The 14588-nt window shown below is 46.9% G+C and overlaps 1 protein-coding gene across 2 annotated transcripts in view; it reads right to left on the bottom strand.

Annotated features, from left to right (window-relative positions):
• The window catches only part of EIF4G3 (eukaryotic translation initiation factor 4 gamma 3), a 96740-nt gene that overhangs the window by 1322 nt on the left and 80830 nt on the right, over window positions 1-14588 (bottom strand). For both annotated transcript variants that reach the window (XM_031062990.1, XM_031062989.1), the window contains 10 exons: window positions 13914-14137; window positions 12644-12759; window positions 10514-10686; window positions 8344-8469; window positions 7312-7393; window positions 5427-5525; window positions 4435-4581; window positions 3266-3347; window positions 1758-1904; window positions 1-864 (listed from right to left, as the gene is read on the bottom strand). The exon at window positions 1-864 is cut by the window's left edge and continues 1322 nt beyond it. In XM_031062990.1, the coding sequence (XP_030918850.1) occupies window positions 683-864; window positions 1758-1904; window positions 3266-3347; window positions 4435-4581; window positions 5427-5525; window positions 7312-7393; window positions 8344-8469; window positions 10514-10686; window positions 12644-12759; window positions 13914-14137 (1378 nt within the window). In that variant the 3' untranslated portion in view covers window positions 1-682. The remainder of the gene's footprint in view (window positions 865-1757; window positions 1905-3265; window positions 3348-4434; window positions 4582-5426; window positions 5526-7311; window positions 7394-8343; window positions 8470-10513; window positions 10687-12643; window positions 12760-13913; window positions 14138-14588) is intronic.

Genomic DNA, 14588 nt, shown 5'->3' with positions numbered 1-14588 from the left:
TCCGATCCAAGGTTATGTATGGTTTTATTACTATTTTCTTTTTAAATTTCTGAAGCAAGCTGAGAGGCAGGCAGAAAAATCTGATGACAATAAAAAAAAAATTGATCTTGTCCTCATCTAGCTCACCCCAACCCCCTTCAAAGTTTTGTTGATTTATCATGCTTTGAAACAAAACTGAGGTGCGTATGAAGGGGAGGGAAATTTATTTCTTTGCTTTTGTTCTATTATACAATTTGTTTACAGAAACTGCAAATTTAAAAATTACACTGGCATTTGCAGTCCTTAAAATAATAAATTAAAAGTTTTCAACTTGTTTTTGCTAAACAGATTTGTTTTGCTGTGTGTTTTCCTAAGTATGAGTCCTTGTTTAAAAAGAAAAGAAAAAGATTAAAACAGAAAATATTTTCTATAAATAATACATGTATTTTGGTTTAGTGCTCCCGCCCTCAGGTTTGAAGTTTACTTTTTGTGGGTTTGTTTTCAAGTACCTTTTTGCCTCCATGATCACCTCGGTGTTTATCGGGTTTTACCTCTCCCACTCGTGCGTGTGTGGGGCAAGGGGGGTCTGCGAGAGAGAATTGGCCTTGCTGCACTGTGATTGGCGAAGACGTGAAACTTTTTAAAAAAATACTTAAATTGTTTCTTTTTTTGTTTGTTTGTTTTAAATCTGTATTTTTAAGTTTTAATTATCCTCTGACTCCTCTTCGGCCTCCCGTAGCCACGTGAAGAACGCCGTGACGGATTTTAGCGCTACTCCTTTCCCGTTCTGCTCCGCCGGGTCCTTGCTGCTTTCCCACTTGTAGAAGGCATCCTCCGAAATGACCTCCTCGTCATACAGGCAATCAAAAAACATCCGCAACAAATCTGCAGTAATGGAATAAAGGCAGGAACATCTGTCAGCCCTGGCTGCAGATAAAGGGATTAACGCGACCTCTTGGCACGGGAGATGGAGAGACAAGGAAAACACAGGGCTCTCACTCAGTTATTGCTTCTGGCTGCTCACACTCAGGTGAGGGGGAAAACCGATCCCTCTGCCACTGTCAGAGGAGAGGGAAAGCTGGGAAAGCAGCTGTGGGAATATGTTATCAATATGTTATCTAGAGACTGGCTGGCAAGCAGGACCCCAGCAGCCCATCTCCTCTGCACCACATGGCTGGATTCCTTCCAAACCCGGATTTTTGTGGCTCATCAGGAGAGATAATGCCCAACTAATGTCATAAAGGGCACTAAGGATGATCATGTTGGATGTTTTGAGGCACTCCTGGATTTTGTGCTGCAGATTCCCTGGGAATCCCTGCTTCTTTGGCTACTCTGTTGTCTCTTGCCCTGCAAGGGTTTTCTGCAGCATCTCTGGGACAAAATTCATCAGTTGACCAACTCATTTTATTCCCTCCAAGCCCACAGACATCTGTGGAGTAGCAATGCAATAACAACACCCATGCTCTCACATGCCCAGGTACTGCAAACTCAACAGATTATTTTCTACTGCTCTTTTTCTGCTCTCTTTTTATCAACAGAGGTTTGTCCTTCCTTCTGTATGGCTGCTCACAGGAGCAACCAAAATAAGAGCCAGACTCTGGCCAAGCATCTGGGAACTTGAGCTACTCTAAAAATCTGGGATCTGGACAAGCTGAACCCACCCACACCAGCTTCTCTCATCTGCTGCCTACAAAGGTAAGTACATCCTCTTCCCATCTCCCACAGAACACCCCTGCCCTTATGCGAGCTCAAATCCCCAGTACCAAGGCAACACTTACTAGGAGGTTGATCAAGTTTTACTATTGATGCTTGTAGTGCATAAAGTGCTTGTAGTTCCTTCTCTGTGTCTGAGTCCAGGTACTTGAGTAAGATGGGCACTCTCTGTTTGATAACAGCAGTGTCCACTCGGAAGCTGGAAGAGTCCGCTGAGGAGAGGAGGAGAAAGCAGGGTCAGAGTGGCACATGGCAACAGGGACAGGTCTTTGACTGCCTTTGCTAATGCAAACAGCAATCACAAACACAGTTTAGAGTGGAGAGAAAAGGAGGATGAGAAACAACAGGAAGTATTTTTGATTCATGGCTATTTCTGGAATCTTGGTCCTTACGGTTCCCCACGTTCACTGCCTGCAGTGGCCCCAGCTCTAACACAAGCAGAAGCAGCATAATCTCACTTTGCAGTGCAAATGGTGTCTCCAGAGGCAACTGCATTAAAAAGGTTTTTAGAAAATTCTAGTTTTTCTAAAAACACCAGGACAGAAACAGAATCATAAGTTGCACATGATACAGGAAATAGTGAACATATAAAAATATGCATTAGAAGTCCATCAGCCACAAGGATGAATTATTCAGCAGCTTTCAAGCAGATCATGCAACCCAATTAAGTGATATTTAGAAAACAAAAGAAAAAAAACTCAGTTAGAGGCAAGCTCAAAATTTAAACCAGAGGATGATTTTCCTTACACAACAGGGAACCCTTAAGCCTTGGAAATGAAGTCCTGTGTCGTGTCTCTGTTAACACTAGGTGGCATGAGCAAGGCTCTGCTCCCAGACAGAGGAAGGAGCTGGCCTGTCCCTCCCCTCCCTCACACGGTGGAATCCAGCCCGTTCTCTCCTCCAAATCACAGCTCAGAGCAGAACCAGACCCTTTACCAGCACCACTTTTTGCTGTGCCAGATGCCAACAGTAAAGTTAAAGAAAACCAAGTGAACTGAGCAGATGTTTCTGGCTGTGGTGCTTTACTCAACCCCCACTGAGGGTTTGAGGCTCATGTGTCTGGCCTGGGAGCCTTTCCTTCCCTGTGTTTCCAGCTGTACAGTCAGGCAATCCACAGAAACCATCCTTCCAAAACTGAAACTTTGGATATAAAACTCTTCCAAGCCTGAGCCCCAGACTGGCTTCTTCCTGCTGCCCACGCTGGGTGCCCACACATCTTTGCTGACACAGGAGTGGAAATGTTCATTGCCTGAATGGTGATCTCAGTCATTTCCACCTTCATTAAGAAAATCAATGAACAACCTGGCATTACCCAGAGCTGTCTGAGACCCCTGCTCACAAAAGGTCACTGGGACACACCAGGGTCACCTCAGGAACACCATACCCAGCAAAGCACCCAGCTGTCACATGGGGAAGGGACACCCTGCTCTCAGGCACAATCCCAAATGATGGAAAAGCCTTAGTGTGTAATAAAACACAGCCTTGGCCAGGGAAATGTGATATAAACCTCAAAAATATCAAATCATTCTTTGTAGGTTTGGTTTGTGTGGTGTTTACACTGCAAGTTACTCACCTATAATAGCTGCTTTACAAACTGCTGTCATTAAAGCTCTAAGGAATGTAGGTGAACTCATCTGGCTTTCATCTAGATTAGCCTGGAATCAAGAGGAAATGGACCAGTTAAAAACACTGCAGGACAGCAAAACTCCAGTGCTGAGCCTGGCAGCCAGTCCAGGCTCAGCTGCTGCTGTGGCACAAACCCAGCTCAGCCCTGCAACGCTCAGCTCCCCACTCACTCCTTGGAGCTCCCTCAGGGACATCAGCAGCAAGATCCCATCCCTTGGGAGGTTACCAGCACCTCCCAAAGGAGCTGTTTGTGTGCAGAACCAAACCAACCATGCTGGGCTCCTGCAATGCCCTCACAGAGTCTCCAAGAGTTTTGGGCTTTTCCAACAAACTTTACAACGTCCTCCTTGGGTGGAGATTGTTTGCTTTGTAAAAGAAATTCAGGGAATGGCTGTGGAAACTGTCCAAGGCTCCAAAGAGCCTGTGGGTTATCCCAGATTTTCAGTGCTGCTTTCATTCCACTCTCAACTCCTCTAACAGCAGTGGAAAAATGACATTTCTAACACATTGCTCTGCCACAGAAATAACTGAACTGAAGCTGACCAAGATTTAGTACAAGCACAGATGTAAATGCATAGGTTGGGTATAATTACAGACAATAAACATCTGAGTTCAAGAAGGCAGCCAGAGACTGAGAGCAAAGACCAGTGGGTTGATAGGCCTTTTCCTCTTTTTTTTTCCTTTATTTTTATTTTCTCTTCTAGTGCCTGGCCCAGTGCACTGGGAAAAGGTGCTCTCAGTGACTCCCCAGGATGGTTTTACAGTGGGAAATTTGGAGAGGTCATGTTGGGAAAAAATAGTGAGAAGCTTCTGTTCCCTATTTTATGAAGAAACTATGTGGTAGTGTACATCTAAAACATAGTAAGTGGCAGATGCAGGATATTCAGTGTCAGAAAGTCGACAGTATTTAAAAGGTTACACAGTTAATAGGGCTAAAAGCCTTCCTTCCTGAAACTGACTCATAAATATTGATTATATTTTAGATTTTAATTCTTTGGAAGTGTTGATTGCACAGACCAAATCCTCGCAGTGTCCCATACCCTGAGATGTTCAGATCAGAACATATTTACAAAAGCAGTTAAACAGTCTGCAGGGAGGGTGAAAATCTCTTTGTACCTCTACCCAATCAAAGATTTGTTCATCATTCGCCTTGTCCTCAACAATGAGTTTTTCCAGCTGCTTGTTCAGCTCTTCTGCAGACAGTTCTTTCTCTGAAAGTGCTTCTGAGGAACTGGAACAGTCAGACTCCGTGAACTCCAACTTCTGCAACGCCACATGTGATGATGAGAATTAGTGAAATGTACTTTCCTAGGCTGAATTACACCAGATTGAAGCAGGAAACTACATTTAATTCTGCTTCCTGGCATCTCTCAGCTGCTCAGTTATCGTTACAATATCAACTTTCCCTGTTCCAAAGGTCAGGAAGCATTTTACACATGGGAACTCCATTATCCAGCAAAGACAAGGAGGCACCTCAGGCAGCTCCATCCCAAAATCAACTGTGTGTTGCCTGGCTGCAGCTATAGGGGCTGGAATGCAACAACCAGAGCTGGCACTGGCTCAAAGGAATTGCAGCCAATGCCCCAATTCCTTGAGAACTGTGACAGAAGAGCTGCAGTCCCCTCAGCAAGCCCCAGTCCCTGGTAATAATTTCATTTCCTGCAGCACTTCCAAAGTGCCAGAACAGGGCACTGGATCACTCAAAGCTCCAAAGGGAGACAGTGACTCCCTGAGGAGCAGCACCAGCAAGAGGTGAGGTGCATCCAACAGTCCTGGCTCCCTCCAGGACCATAACCCAAGGTGGGATGAGTGAGTAACTGCTACCAGTAATTGTGGCCCCTCTGCAGATTGTCTGTCCTTGCTCTAAAACTCATTATTGAATGTTTCTTTCCCAGCTGGAGAAACAGATGTCTTAGAAGAAGCCAGGTGACTGAAGATGTGTGTTTGGGAGCAGCAGGGACAGGCTTGTCCTCCCTGTGCTTCACAAGGGGGTGCTGAAATCATCTACCCCAACTTGGAGACACTTCATCCCATATTCCAACTGCACATAAGAACGGGATGGAAGAGGATGAACAAACAGGATAATCAAACAAATGATCTGAACTCACCTGTTCCATGAGAAAGGTATGTACATCCTCCCCTTCGGGCAAGTAGTCCTTCCAACTGAGGCCAGACTCCCTCCATAAGGCTCCCACTTTCTTATGGCTCTGAAACACAAGAGTTTGTCCCTTTAAAGAGCTGAGGGACACCCTGGGAACTCACAGGGGCCGGAATGGTGCAGCTGTGTCAGGAGGAATAAAGGACAGTTCAGCCACCCAACAAACACCCAGCAACGAGTGAGAACATCTGGAGACCCCGTGCAGGAGGAACCACATGTGCTGCAGGAGGAACCACATGTGCAGTCCCCCAGGAATGCACATCTTGTCAGGTGGGCAACGCCTCGTGACGGGAATGGGCAAGGCAGGAGTGACACGGGGGGGTCGCAGTGAGCGCCGAGGTCACCCAGAGCAGGGACACGTGGGACAGGGCACCTTCCACACCTGACTCAGCCCCTTCTCCTGGCTTGCTCCATCACACACTCCCTTGCCTTGACAGTAAGGCTCTGGCAAATTGCTCCTTTGAGAAAACTCCACATTTACTCAGCTGTTTTCTGTGCAGAAACCAAGCCTCAAATTCAGGCACATAATCCCAAATCCTCTCTTCAGTTCCTAGAGTGTATGCAAACCTTGAGAGCAGTGCCCTTGAGCACAGACAGTTCAGCCTTTTGCAGCCTCTAATGTCACACTGACCTTTGAGCCTCCTGCCTCAGAGAGCACAGTTCTGACACACACAGTTCTGACAAGAATAAAAATGCTGAGCACAACCAGCTCTTTTCACCCAAATGCTTTGCCAAAGTTTCACCTTACAGCACCTGCTCACAGGAGATCACTGAGTAGCCTAAGCCAAGCTGAGAAATGCTGCCTGATTTTAAGTTTACAAAGCAGATTATGATTTTCAGTTTACAATACAGGTTGTTAAGAGCCAACTGTGCATAGTTCCTACTCTGATCCACCAAGATCTGGGTTAGATGGCTGATGTTACACTGAAATACCCGAGTCCAAGTCTTGGCCTGGACAAGATCTGATCAGAAAGCTGTGGCAGAAACAGAGACCCAAGGCTGTGCTTCCACACCCAGAGCACAGCAGCTTTTCTTTCACAGAATAGTTAAAAAAAAAAAGGAAGTTGACTGTCCAAACAAGCACAAGACTAAAATAAATAAATAAAAAGTCACTTTTTGCACTGTTGGACTGAAATGCTCCTCGAACATTCAACATTACTTGAATGCATGCTTGAAAAAAAAAAAAAAAAAAGGCAAGTGAGGGATTTTACAGGTTGGAAATAAACACCATCCAAAGTGCAGGATTCAGCTGAATCAAAAAAAAAAAAAAGGACAAAAATGGAGATGAGTTATAGGGAAACCACCAAACTGGTTGGACACGCAGCTGTGAGTGTGAAAGAGAGCTCTCGGAGTCACGGGGTGAGGAGGTGTCACTACCCCAGTGCTGGGTGAACCTCAAGAGTCGGCAGCTTTAGTTTGGATAAGCACACAGCAGTCTGAGGCCATCGCAGCTTATCCGAACCCTGAGAACCTCTCCGGTCTGCAAGAACAGTTCTCTCGCAAGATTCCCGGCACTTGCTGCTTCTGCTCAGCCCAGAAATCCCTTGAGCATGTCCCTCTTGCAGTATTTCAGCACTCTAAGCTTCTGGGAGAAGCCAGGTGCAAAGGTACCTGCAAAAGGGAAAAGTGATGAGAAAACAAAAAGTTAACTCAACTTTTTTGGAACCTCCTAAGGCTTGGTTGGAAACTGGGGGTGCGAGGCAGCTTTCCTAAGTTAGCTGGACTGGCTGGCCCATCCCTAAATGTCCTCACGTGGGAATGGTGAAGGTTTCATGCATGAACATGAGTGCTGCATCCACTCCTCCCTCTGGAGGACAGCAGCACGGGGCACTCACCATTTGTTTGCATAGAAGGTGCAAGATTTCAGCAAGCAAGACGCCGGCTCTTCCCACAGGAAGCAAGGGTTTGCTAAATTCTCTAGAATGAAAGAAAAACAGGTGGTTTTCTGTTATAATTTGTATTTGGGATGTAAATCCAGGGGTAGTGAACAAACTGAGGCGGGAAATCACCTTTAACTTCTGCCAGGGAGGAAGGATTTGATTAATCCAGCACTGCTGATAAAACATTTAGTGATGCAGTGACCTTGTCACTACAGGGCTAATTACAAAGACTTGAATTTTACATAAAAAGAATCTTATGTCAAATCCACTCATTTTTGTGGGATGCTGCACTTGGGTAGAGGGAAAAGACTGTTATTTTCTTAATATACTGGTAATAGAAATAGGAACCATTCAACTGGTTCACAGTTAATCTCCAAATATATAAGGACATATAGAAAATACAGAAATTCTGGTCCAGGAAATGGTTTCTGGTCTTGCAGACAAGGTTTTGTGCCCGTTTAAGGCAGGGCCCAGGTGGGAGAGACATGGAATCCCATAGTTTGGGCAGGGACACCTTCACTGTCCCAGGCTGCTCCAAGCCCCATCCAGCCTGGCCTTGAACCCCTCCAGGGTTGAGGCAGCCACAGCTGCTCTGGGCAAACTATGCCAGGGCCTCCTCACCCTCACAGAGGGGAACTTATTCCAAACATCCCACCCAGCCCAGCCCTCCTTCAGTTACCCTCTGACCCTCTGCAATGCCTCACTCTCTGCAAGTCTCATTCCCAGAGCCTCTGTGCTCCCAAATCACTCCACTCTGCAGCACTGGGGTATTTTTAAACTCAGCTGGAACCAAGAGCAGATTTATGGATAAACTCTTCTCCAAGGGTGAAAGCACCAAGCTCCCTTCTCAGCAGAGCTCTCAGGCTGGTGTGGGCCCCCAAAGATGTGCAACAGCTCTCCTGAGCCTCCAGCACTGCTCATCCTCCACTACTGATGGGAACCACACAGAGAAATCACTACAGGCACAGCTGGGAAAGCATCACTTACTGTATAAGTTCTCTCATAGAGATTCCTCCTTCTTTTAACATGGGGGTCACCAACTCAGCCAGGTACAGCCAGATATGGGGTATATCTATGGCCATGTCATCTGCCATCTCCAGGGTCTCAGAGAAACTTCAGAAAGAGGAAAAACATCAAGTGTTAAATAAAATTTAATTGGAGACATTTCCTTCAAAGAAATCTGCGCTTTAAAAATATTTTTTAACATAAAAGAGGAGTGAAGAGAGAGAGGAGTGAGGAGAACCACAAAGCTAACAAAAACCTTTGCCATTTTATGCCTTTGGTACTTCCAAACTGCCAAGACTGAATTTCTCCATGGAGTAACAAGGAGAATATGTGGAAAAGACATCACCTTTTGTAGATCCAACAGATACATCCAGGAAACCACCAGTTATAATAATTCTTATATCCAGTACCAAATCACTTGCTAAACAGTAACATCTATAAAACTAAAAACCTTTTTTGTCTGTATATATAAACCATCAAGTAAATGAAACCTTCTTAAAAATATCCAAACATTTAGAGAAGGAGGTTAATCCTAACAGAATTCCAAATGTAAGGTAAGCAGTGAAATGTCTGTAAGGACTCAGTTCAGCAGAGGAGAGTTTCTATCTACAGCAGGAATTATAGGACTGCTCCCCAGTGATAAACTTTCCAGAATGGCTCAAAACTCTTCTTTCCCATGAAACCCTTGCAGGTGGCTTCACTTCCCATGCCTGGGAGATGGCAATTTTTCTGCTCTCCTGCCAGTTTCTATCATGGTTGGTTTTTCCCTGAAAACCTTGAAAAGTCCAATGTCCTGTTTAGTGACTATAAATCCACATTTTTTTCTTATGTTTCAAACCAGGAACCATTTCCTTTGCTTTATTCTTTGCAACCTCTGCTGCTCCTCCAGCCTTTCTGCCAGGAATTATTTTCCTGTTGTGCATCTCCCCAGCCATAGGGTGGGACCAGTGTTCATCCTGTGATCCCTCATTAAGTGGTCACTTCTCCTGTGTCTGTAGTGAGGTGGTTTCTGGTGTTCTCCTCAGACCCTCTGAACACCACTTGCCCTTTCCATCATCTTCAGGAGCTGTTTCACATTGTTTATGTCACAATCAGAGCACAGATCCCAGTATTTCATCAAGATCCACTTCCCAAACTCCAGGAAACTTGAGAACACTTTAATCAGAATACATTTTGGATGTGTATCACCTCAAACGAGTCCCTCTGGCCATCAGTGCTGTGTGGACACAAGAGTGCTCCCTGTGGATTTAGATTTTTTCAGCAGTTCCATACGGTTTTGAGCTCAGGCTGCCTAAACCTTTCCTGTGAGCTGGATGAAGTTCAGGGGCAGACACAGATGCAGGGAGTTTCCTGTTGGAATGATCAGTGGTACCACAATGACAGAGACTCGGATTAAAGCCAGACTGAGCCAACTCCTCAGCAACTCAGTGTACTTCATCTGCTCCTTCACTGCTGCATTTGTGCCTATCCCTGTTTTATCCCTCCTGCTCTGCACCCCAGTGAGGACTGAGAGCCACCAGGCACCTCCATGGGAACAGGGATTGTTTTAGGACTGGACAGCAGGCTGGGAACACAAATCTCAGGGAGCTGAAATGAGCCAGCAGCCAAAACTCGGGTGTCTCTTGGCAGGTCCAACCCCTCTGCTGTGTGTTCTCCTCCTCAGCCCCTCGAGGGCTCGGCCCTCCAGCCGAGCTGCCCTGGGAATGGCAGGGTGTGTCCCTTCTTCCCAGTGGGACAGTGCCTGAGGCACAGGAGCTCAGAGCTCCCAGGCACTGATGTTGTGTGAAGGATTCTGACTGCCTCCTCTTCCAGTCACAGTCAGGGATTTGCAAATTCAAACAAGCAGAAATGCAGCACAAACAGGGATCTGAGCACACATGTTTAAACAGACACCTACAGATCTGCTTCAAAATAAAAGCTGATATAAATATGAACATATTCATGTTCACTAAAGCATCTGAAACACTTTCAAATATATTGCAATAATAATATTCCTTATAAATACACCCAAATGATACAGTCCTTCCAAAAGAACGTGTGGAGAGGGCAGGATACCAAAACAAGGCGGGAGATAATTTCTCTGCAGCACAGCATCCATTTACAAGAAACATTGTAGAAAAGAATCTGTGGATTCTCTGAGCAGAATACCAACCCCTTGAAGAACTCCTGCTTGCTCAGCTTTCCTGAGTGCACCAGCTGATGTAACAACTGGCCCATGTGATCCCTGGTGATCTGGCTCCGCTCCAGCGTGGACTCCACGCCCACGCGCACAAACACGGGCAGCAGGCTCTGGGCACTGAGCTCCTCCACGCACTGCATGGCCTCCTGTGAACAACACACAGAGTCACCCTCCACTGAACAGCAGCAAACACGTGGCACAAGAGTATTTCCTACTGCAACACTGGTGAAATGAGGATTTAGTGAGGCTGCCAGGCAAAGTGCTGAATTAGGCTGTGGAACCTCATCACAGAATAATAACAAAAGCAACAGTAATATAGCAATAATGGAATTTATTCCACTCAGGTAACGATTTTTAAAATACACAATCACATTCCAGGGCTGCTTGGTGAAATGGCAGGACTTATCTTCTGGGTGCCACCAAAACACTGATTACTACATCAAACATCAAGTCAAAGAAAGGGTATCAGATCAGATTTCTTACTGACCTGGCACAAATGCCTGCGTTACAAATCCAGAGCCCATCAAGAAGCAGAAAATAGCTGGGGAGCACTTGGGGGAGATTTCCCCTTTCTAAAGCTCCCACTTTCTGACTTGAGCATTTTGCAACCTGAACAAGGAAACACTCAGAGACTTTGAGAGCAGCTCTCAAAGTCCCACATCAAAAATCTCCATTACCATCACAAGGGCCTTCCAGTGACCTGGGTGCAGCCCACAGATCTCAGTGGCCTTCCCGACCACAGGCACCTGCTCTGTGACTGGTTATGCCTTGAGCTACCAGGACCTGGCAGCCCCAGATGAGTTTCCTCAGGGCTTTTTCCTGCAGGTCAGGGGCCTGGTGGTGCCTGCATGCTCAGGTTGGAGCTCATCAGAGGACCCTGCTGTCCTGGGACACACAGGAACCCTGCTGGCTGACCCTGCTGTCACCAGGGCCACAGCTCAGCAGTTTGAGCTCAAGGTCAGGCCAGACTCAGACCAAAGCCCAGCAAGGGGCTGCTCCTCTGCTCTACAGCAGGAGCTCACTCACAGGTGGCTGCAGGAACAAGAGTTTAAGCAGTCAGAGCTTTGCTGCACCTGAAGAGCACCAAGAATCCCCCAGTACCAAGTAATTCCTGATGCAAACAAACTGCCTTGATTCCATGGACTTTGAACCAGCCCTGCCCTGTCTAATGCAATTCAGCTCCACTTGCAGCCAGCCACAGAAATACACTGCTGTATGTGCAAACAGGGACCTGAAGAGGCCCCTTCATCACAGGCATCCAGGGGAGCCTTTGGAGTCCATCATAAGCAGGAAAAGAGCAGAGACTCCTTGGCTCACCAGCCCCTGGGTCCCAGGCCAGCTCACTGCCAATCAGAGCAAGGTTCTTCCTCTCCAAACCAAAATTTAATAAATTATCCCATTAACTAGATGTGAACTCTAAACAATCCATCATGAGAATATTCCTCTTTCCAATTATTAATTGGAAGTCCAATGAAATGGAAGCAGTAACTCTGCTTTTAGGGTGCCAAACCAGCAACTCCCAAGTGCTGCCATTTCAAACTTGGCAGGTTTTAAAATTTATTTCAGTGAAAGATCAAACGAAGCAGCCTTGCAGCCAATGTAACACTTCTTGCAAACTCCCTGGACGAGCTAAAAAACCCATTTACAAGGGAAACAAAATTTCAACCTTTTAACTAGGAAGTGATGACAGCTGCTCAGTAATTTCCAATGTTTATTAAAAATCCTCTGGAGTGGTTTGTTCAATATTTAGTATTGCTTTATCTACCTCCAGATCAGAACAGCACGTGCTTTGATAACTAAATGAAAACCTCTGTTTATTTCCCCACTAGCTTTTCTGCTTCCAAAATTGCTGGTATTATGGAGCTGCTCAGTGATTCATGACAGATACACATCCATCTTGCTACTTAAAACACACAGGCTGGGCTATTTTTCCTATTACCAGCAGGGTAGAAAACAAGCTTGGGAGACAACTGTCCTGAAAGTGCCCCTGGAGCTGCTGCTGGGTTCTGTCTGTGGGCTGGGTGCTCACAGAGACACATCCTGGACAGAAATCACTGCAGCCCCTCAGAGCTGTCTGTTAAGTGAGGTTTTCATCTTGCTTACCTTAAAATCATTAATATGCAAGAACTCATCAATGATAGATTTGCATTTTCTCTCTATTTCCTCTTCTGACAGTGAAGGCTTTTCTTGCACTGGAGCTGGGGGAACTTCTGGCTTGGCTGGTGGAAATACAACAACAAAAAAGGTTTGGAAAAGGAAAATCAGCATTTTAGAGATGACATTCTGAGCACAGAAGTCACTAGGGCAGGTGTGTCCCCTGTCCCATCCTCAGGTTCTTTGATGGAGCTTGGAGCAGCCTGGGATAGGTGGAAGGTGTCCCAGCCCACAGCAGGGGGGTGGAACTGCATGAGCTTTAAGGTTCCTTCCAACTCAATCCATTCTGGGATTCTGGGATTCTTTCCTGGCTACTTTTCCCCCATATGAACTCCCAGTATTTCTGTAACTTGACCTTGCAGGATCACAGCTGGCAGTGGCACAGGTCAAACACCTTCAGAGCTCTGCACGAACATTAAATAATTAAATGGGAGCTGCTGCAGCAAAGTTAAAATGTGCTGACTGAGGTGGGCAGCAGCCCAAGGCAATCTCTCTCCCAAACACATCCCAAAACCCTGGTCCCCATGGACTGTCTACAACATCCCAAAGCTTCAGGACAAGCCTGTGCCGTGGCAGTTGAGGTGTTTCCCTCACTGCAGCAGTTTCCAGATGTTTCCCAGGGAAGGAGCTGAGTGCTGTCCTTACTGTAAAGGTTCTATCCACTGGGAACATCACTCTAAGTGTCCCCATTTTCCCACTAACATATCAGCCCAGGCTGGCAGGAGGGAAAAGCAGGAGCTGCAGGACTGACAAGGTGACAGACAGGTCACCATGGTGGGTGCCACCCTCCTGCTGCACCAGAGCTGGCTGGAAGGAGGGCTGGCAGCTAAAAAGCTGCTGTGCACCATCTGTCCCAGCCCCTAAATCCCTGCCCTGGCCCTGGGAATGCTTGAAAAGGGCAGATATGGCTTTACTGGGCACTGAAACAGCATTCCTGAAGAACTGACACTGATCTGGGGGAGAGTGACAGGATAAAACAGGGCAGACAATGCCATGGGGTGGTGCTGTGCTGGCTCCTGCAGCCTCTCAGCCCGGCTGGATCCCAGGAGGGGCTGCAGAGAGGGGTGAGGCCCAGGCCTGCCTGACTCAGCTGGGTCACCCAGCTCTGCGAGGTGCATCTGACAGTGCCCTGCACAGACACCTGGCACTGCTCCTGACAGGTTCTCCTTGTGCCATCCCCCACATTCAGCAAGATCCCCGAGCCCAGAGGAGCCCTTACCAGGTTCCTTGCCTTTGTTCCTCTCGGCCTCGGCGCTGTTCCTGTCCATCTCCATGGCTCCTGTCAGCTGCTTCACCGTCTCCAGCATCTCCCTGCGCTGCTCCTCCTGGGCCTGGTTGTCCAGCAGCAGCTCCTTGCTGCTGCTGCCCCTCAGGAAGGTGTTGGGCCGGGACAGGGAGGGTGGCAGAGGTTTGTCGTTCTTCTCCCTGCCCGTGCTCCCGCGACTGCCAAACAAAAAACCAAAAACCAGCTCAGAGGTGAGGAGAGGGACTCGAGGGCTTCACTGCAGGGAAAAACCATCCCCCGAGCCCTGCAGGATTGTTGGCTCTGTTTCTTACAGAGAATTTGCAGGATTGCTGACTGTTTCTTACAGCTGTACCCACAACCAAAATTAACTCAATTTCAGAGATGTACAAACACAAGTACGCAGAGTGGACAGGAACGGCCAATGCTTCCTAGAGAATATATGGAAAAGCAGTGCTTTACAGCACCCATTTTCTACATGGAATAGTGAATTTTACAACACATGGACTCTGTTTCCCTTTGAAATGGTGTGGGAGCTTTAGATTAGATGTAACAAAGGAATTCTTCCCTGTGAGGGTGGGCAGGCCCTGGCACAGGGTGCCCAGAGCAGCTCTGGCTGCCCCTGGATCCCTGGCAGTGCCCAAGGCCAGG

Source organism: Geospiza fortis, unplaced genomic scaffold, assembly GCF_000277835.1.
Source record: "Geospiza fortis unplaced genomic scaffold, GeoFor_1.0 scaffold4, whole genome shotgun sequence".
Lineage (NCBI taxonomy): Eukaryota > Metazoa > Chordata > Aves > Passeriformes > Thraupidae > Geospiza > Geospiza fortis.
This window is presented reverse-complemented; position numbering and strand designations above follow the sequence as displayed.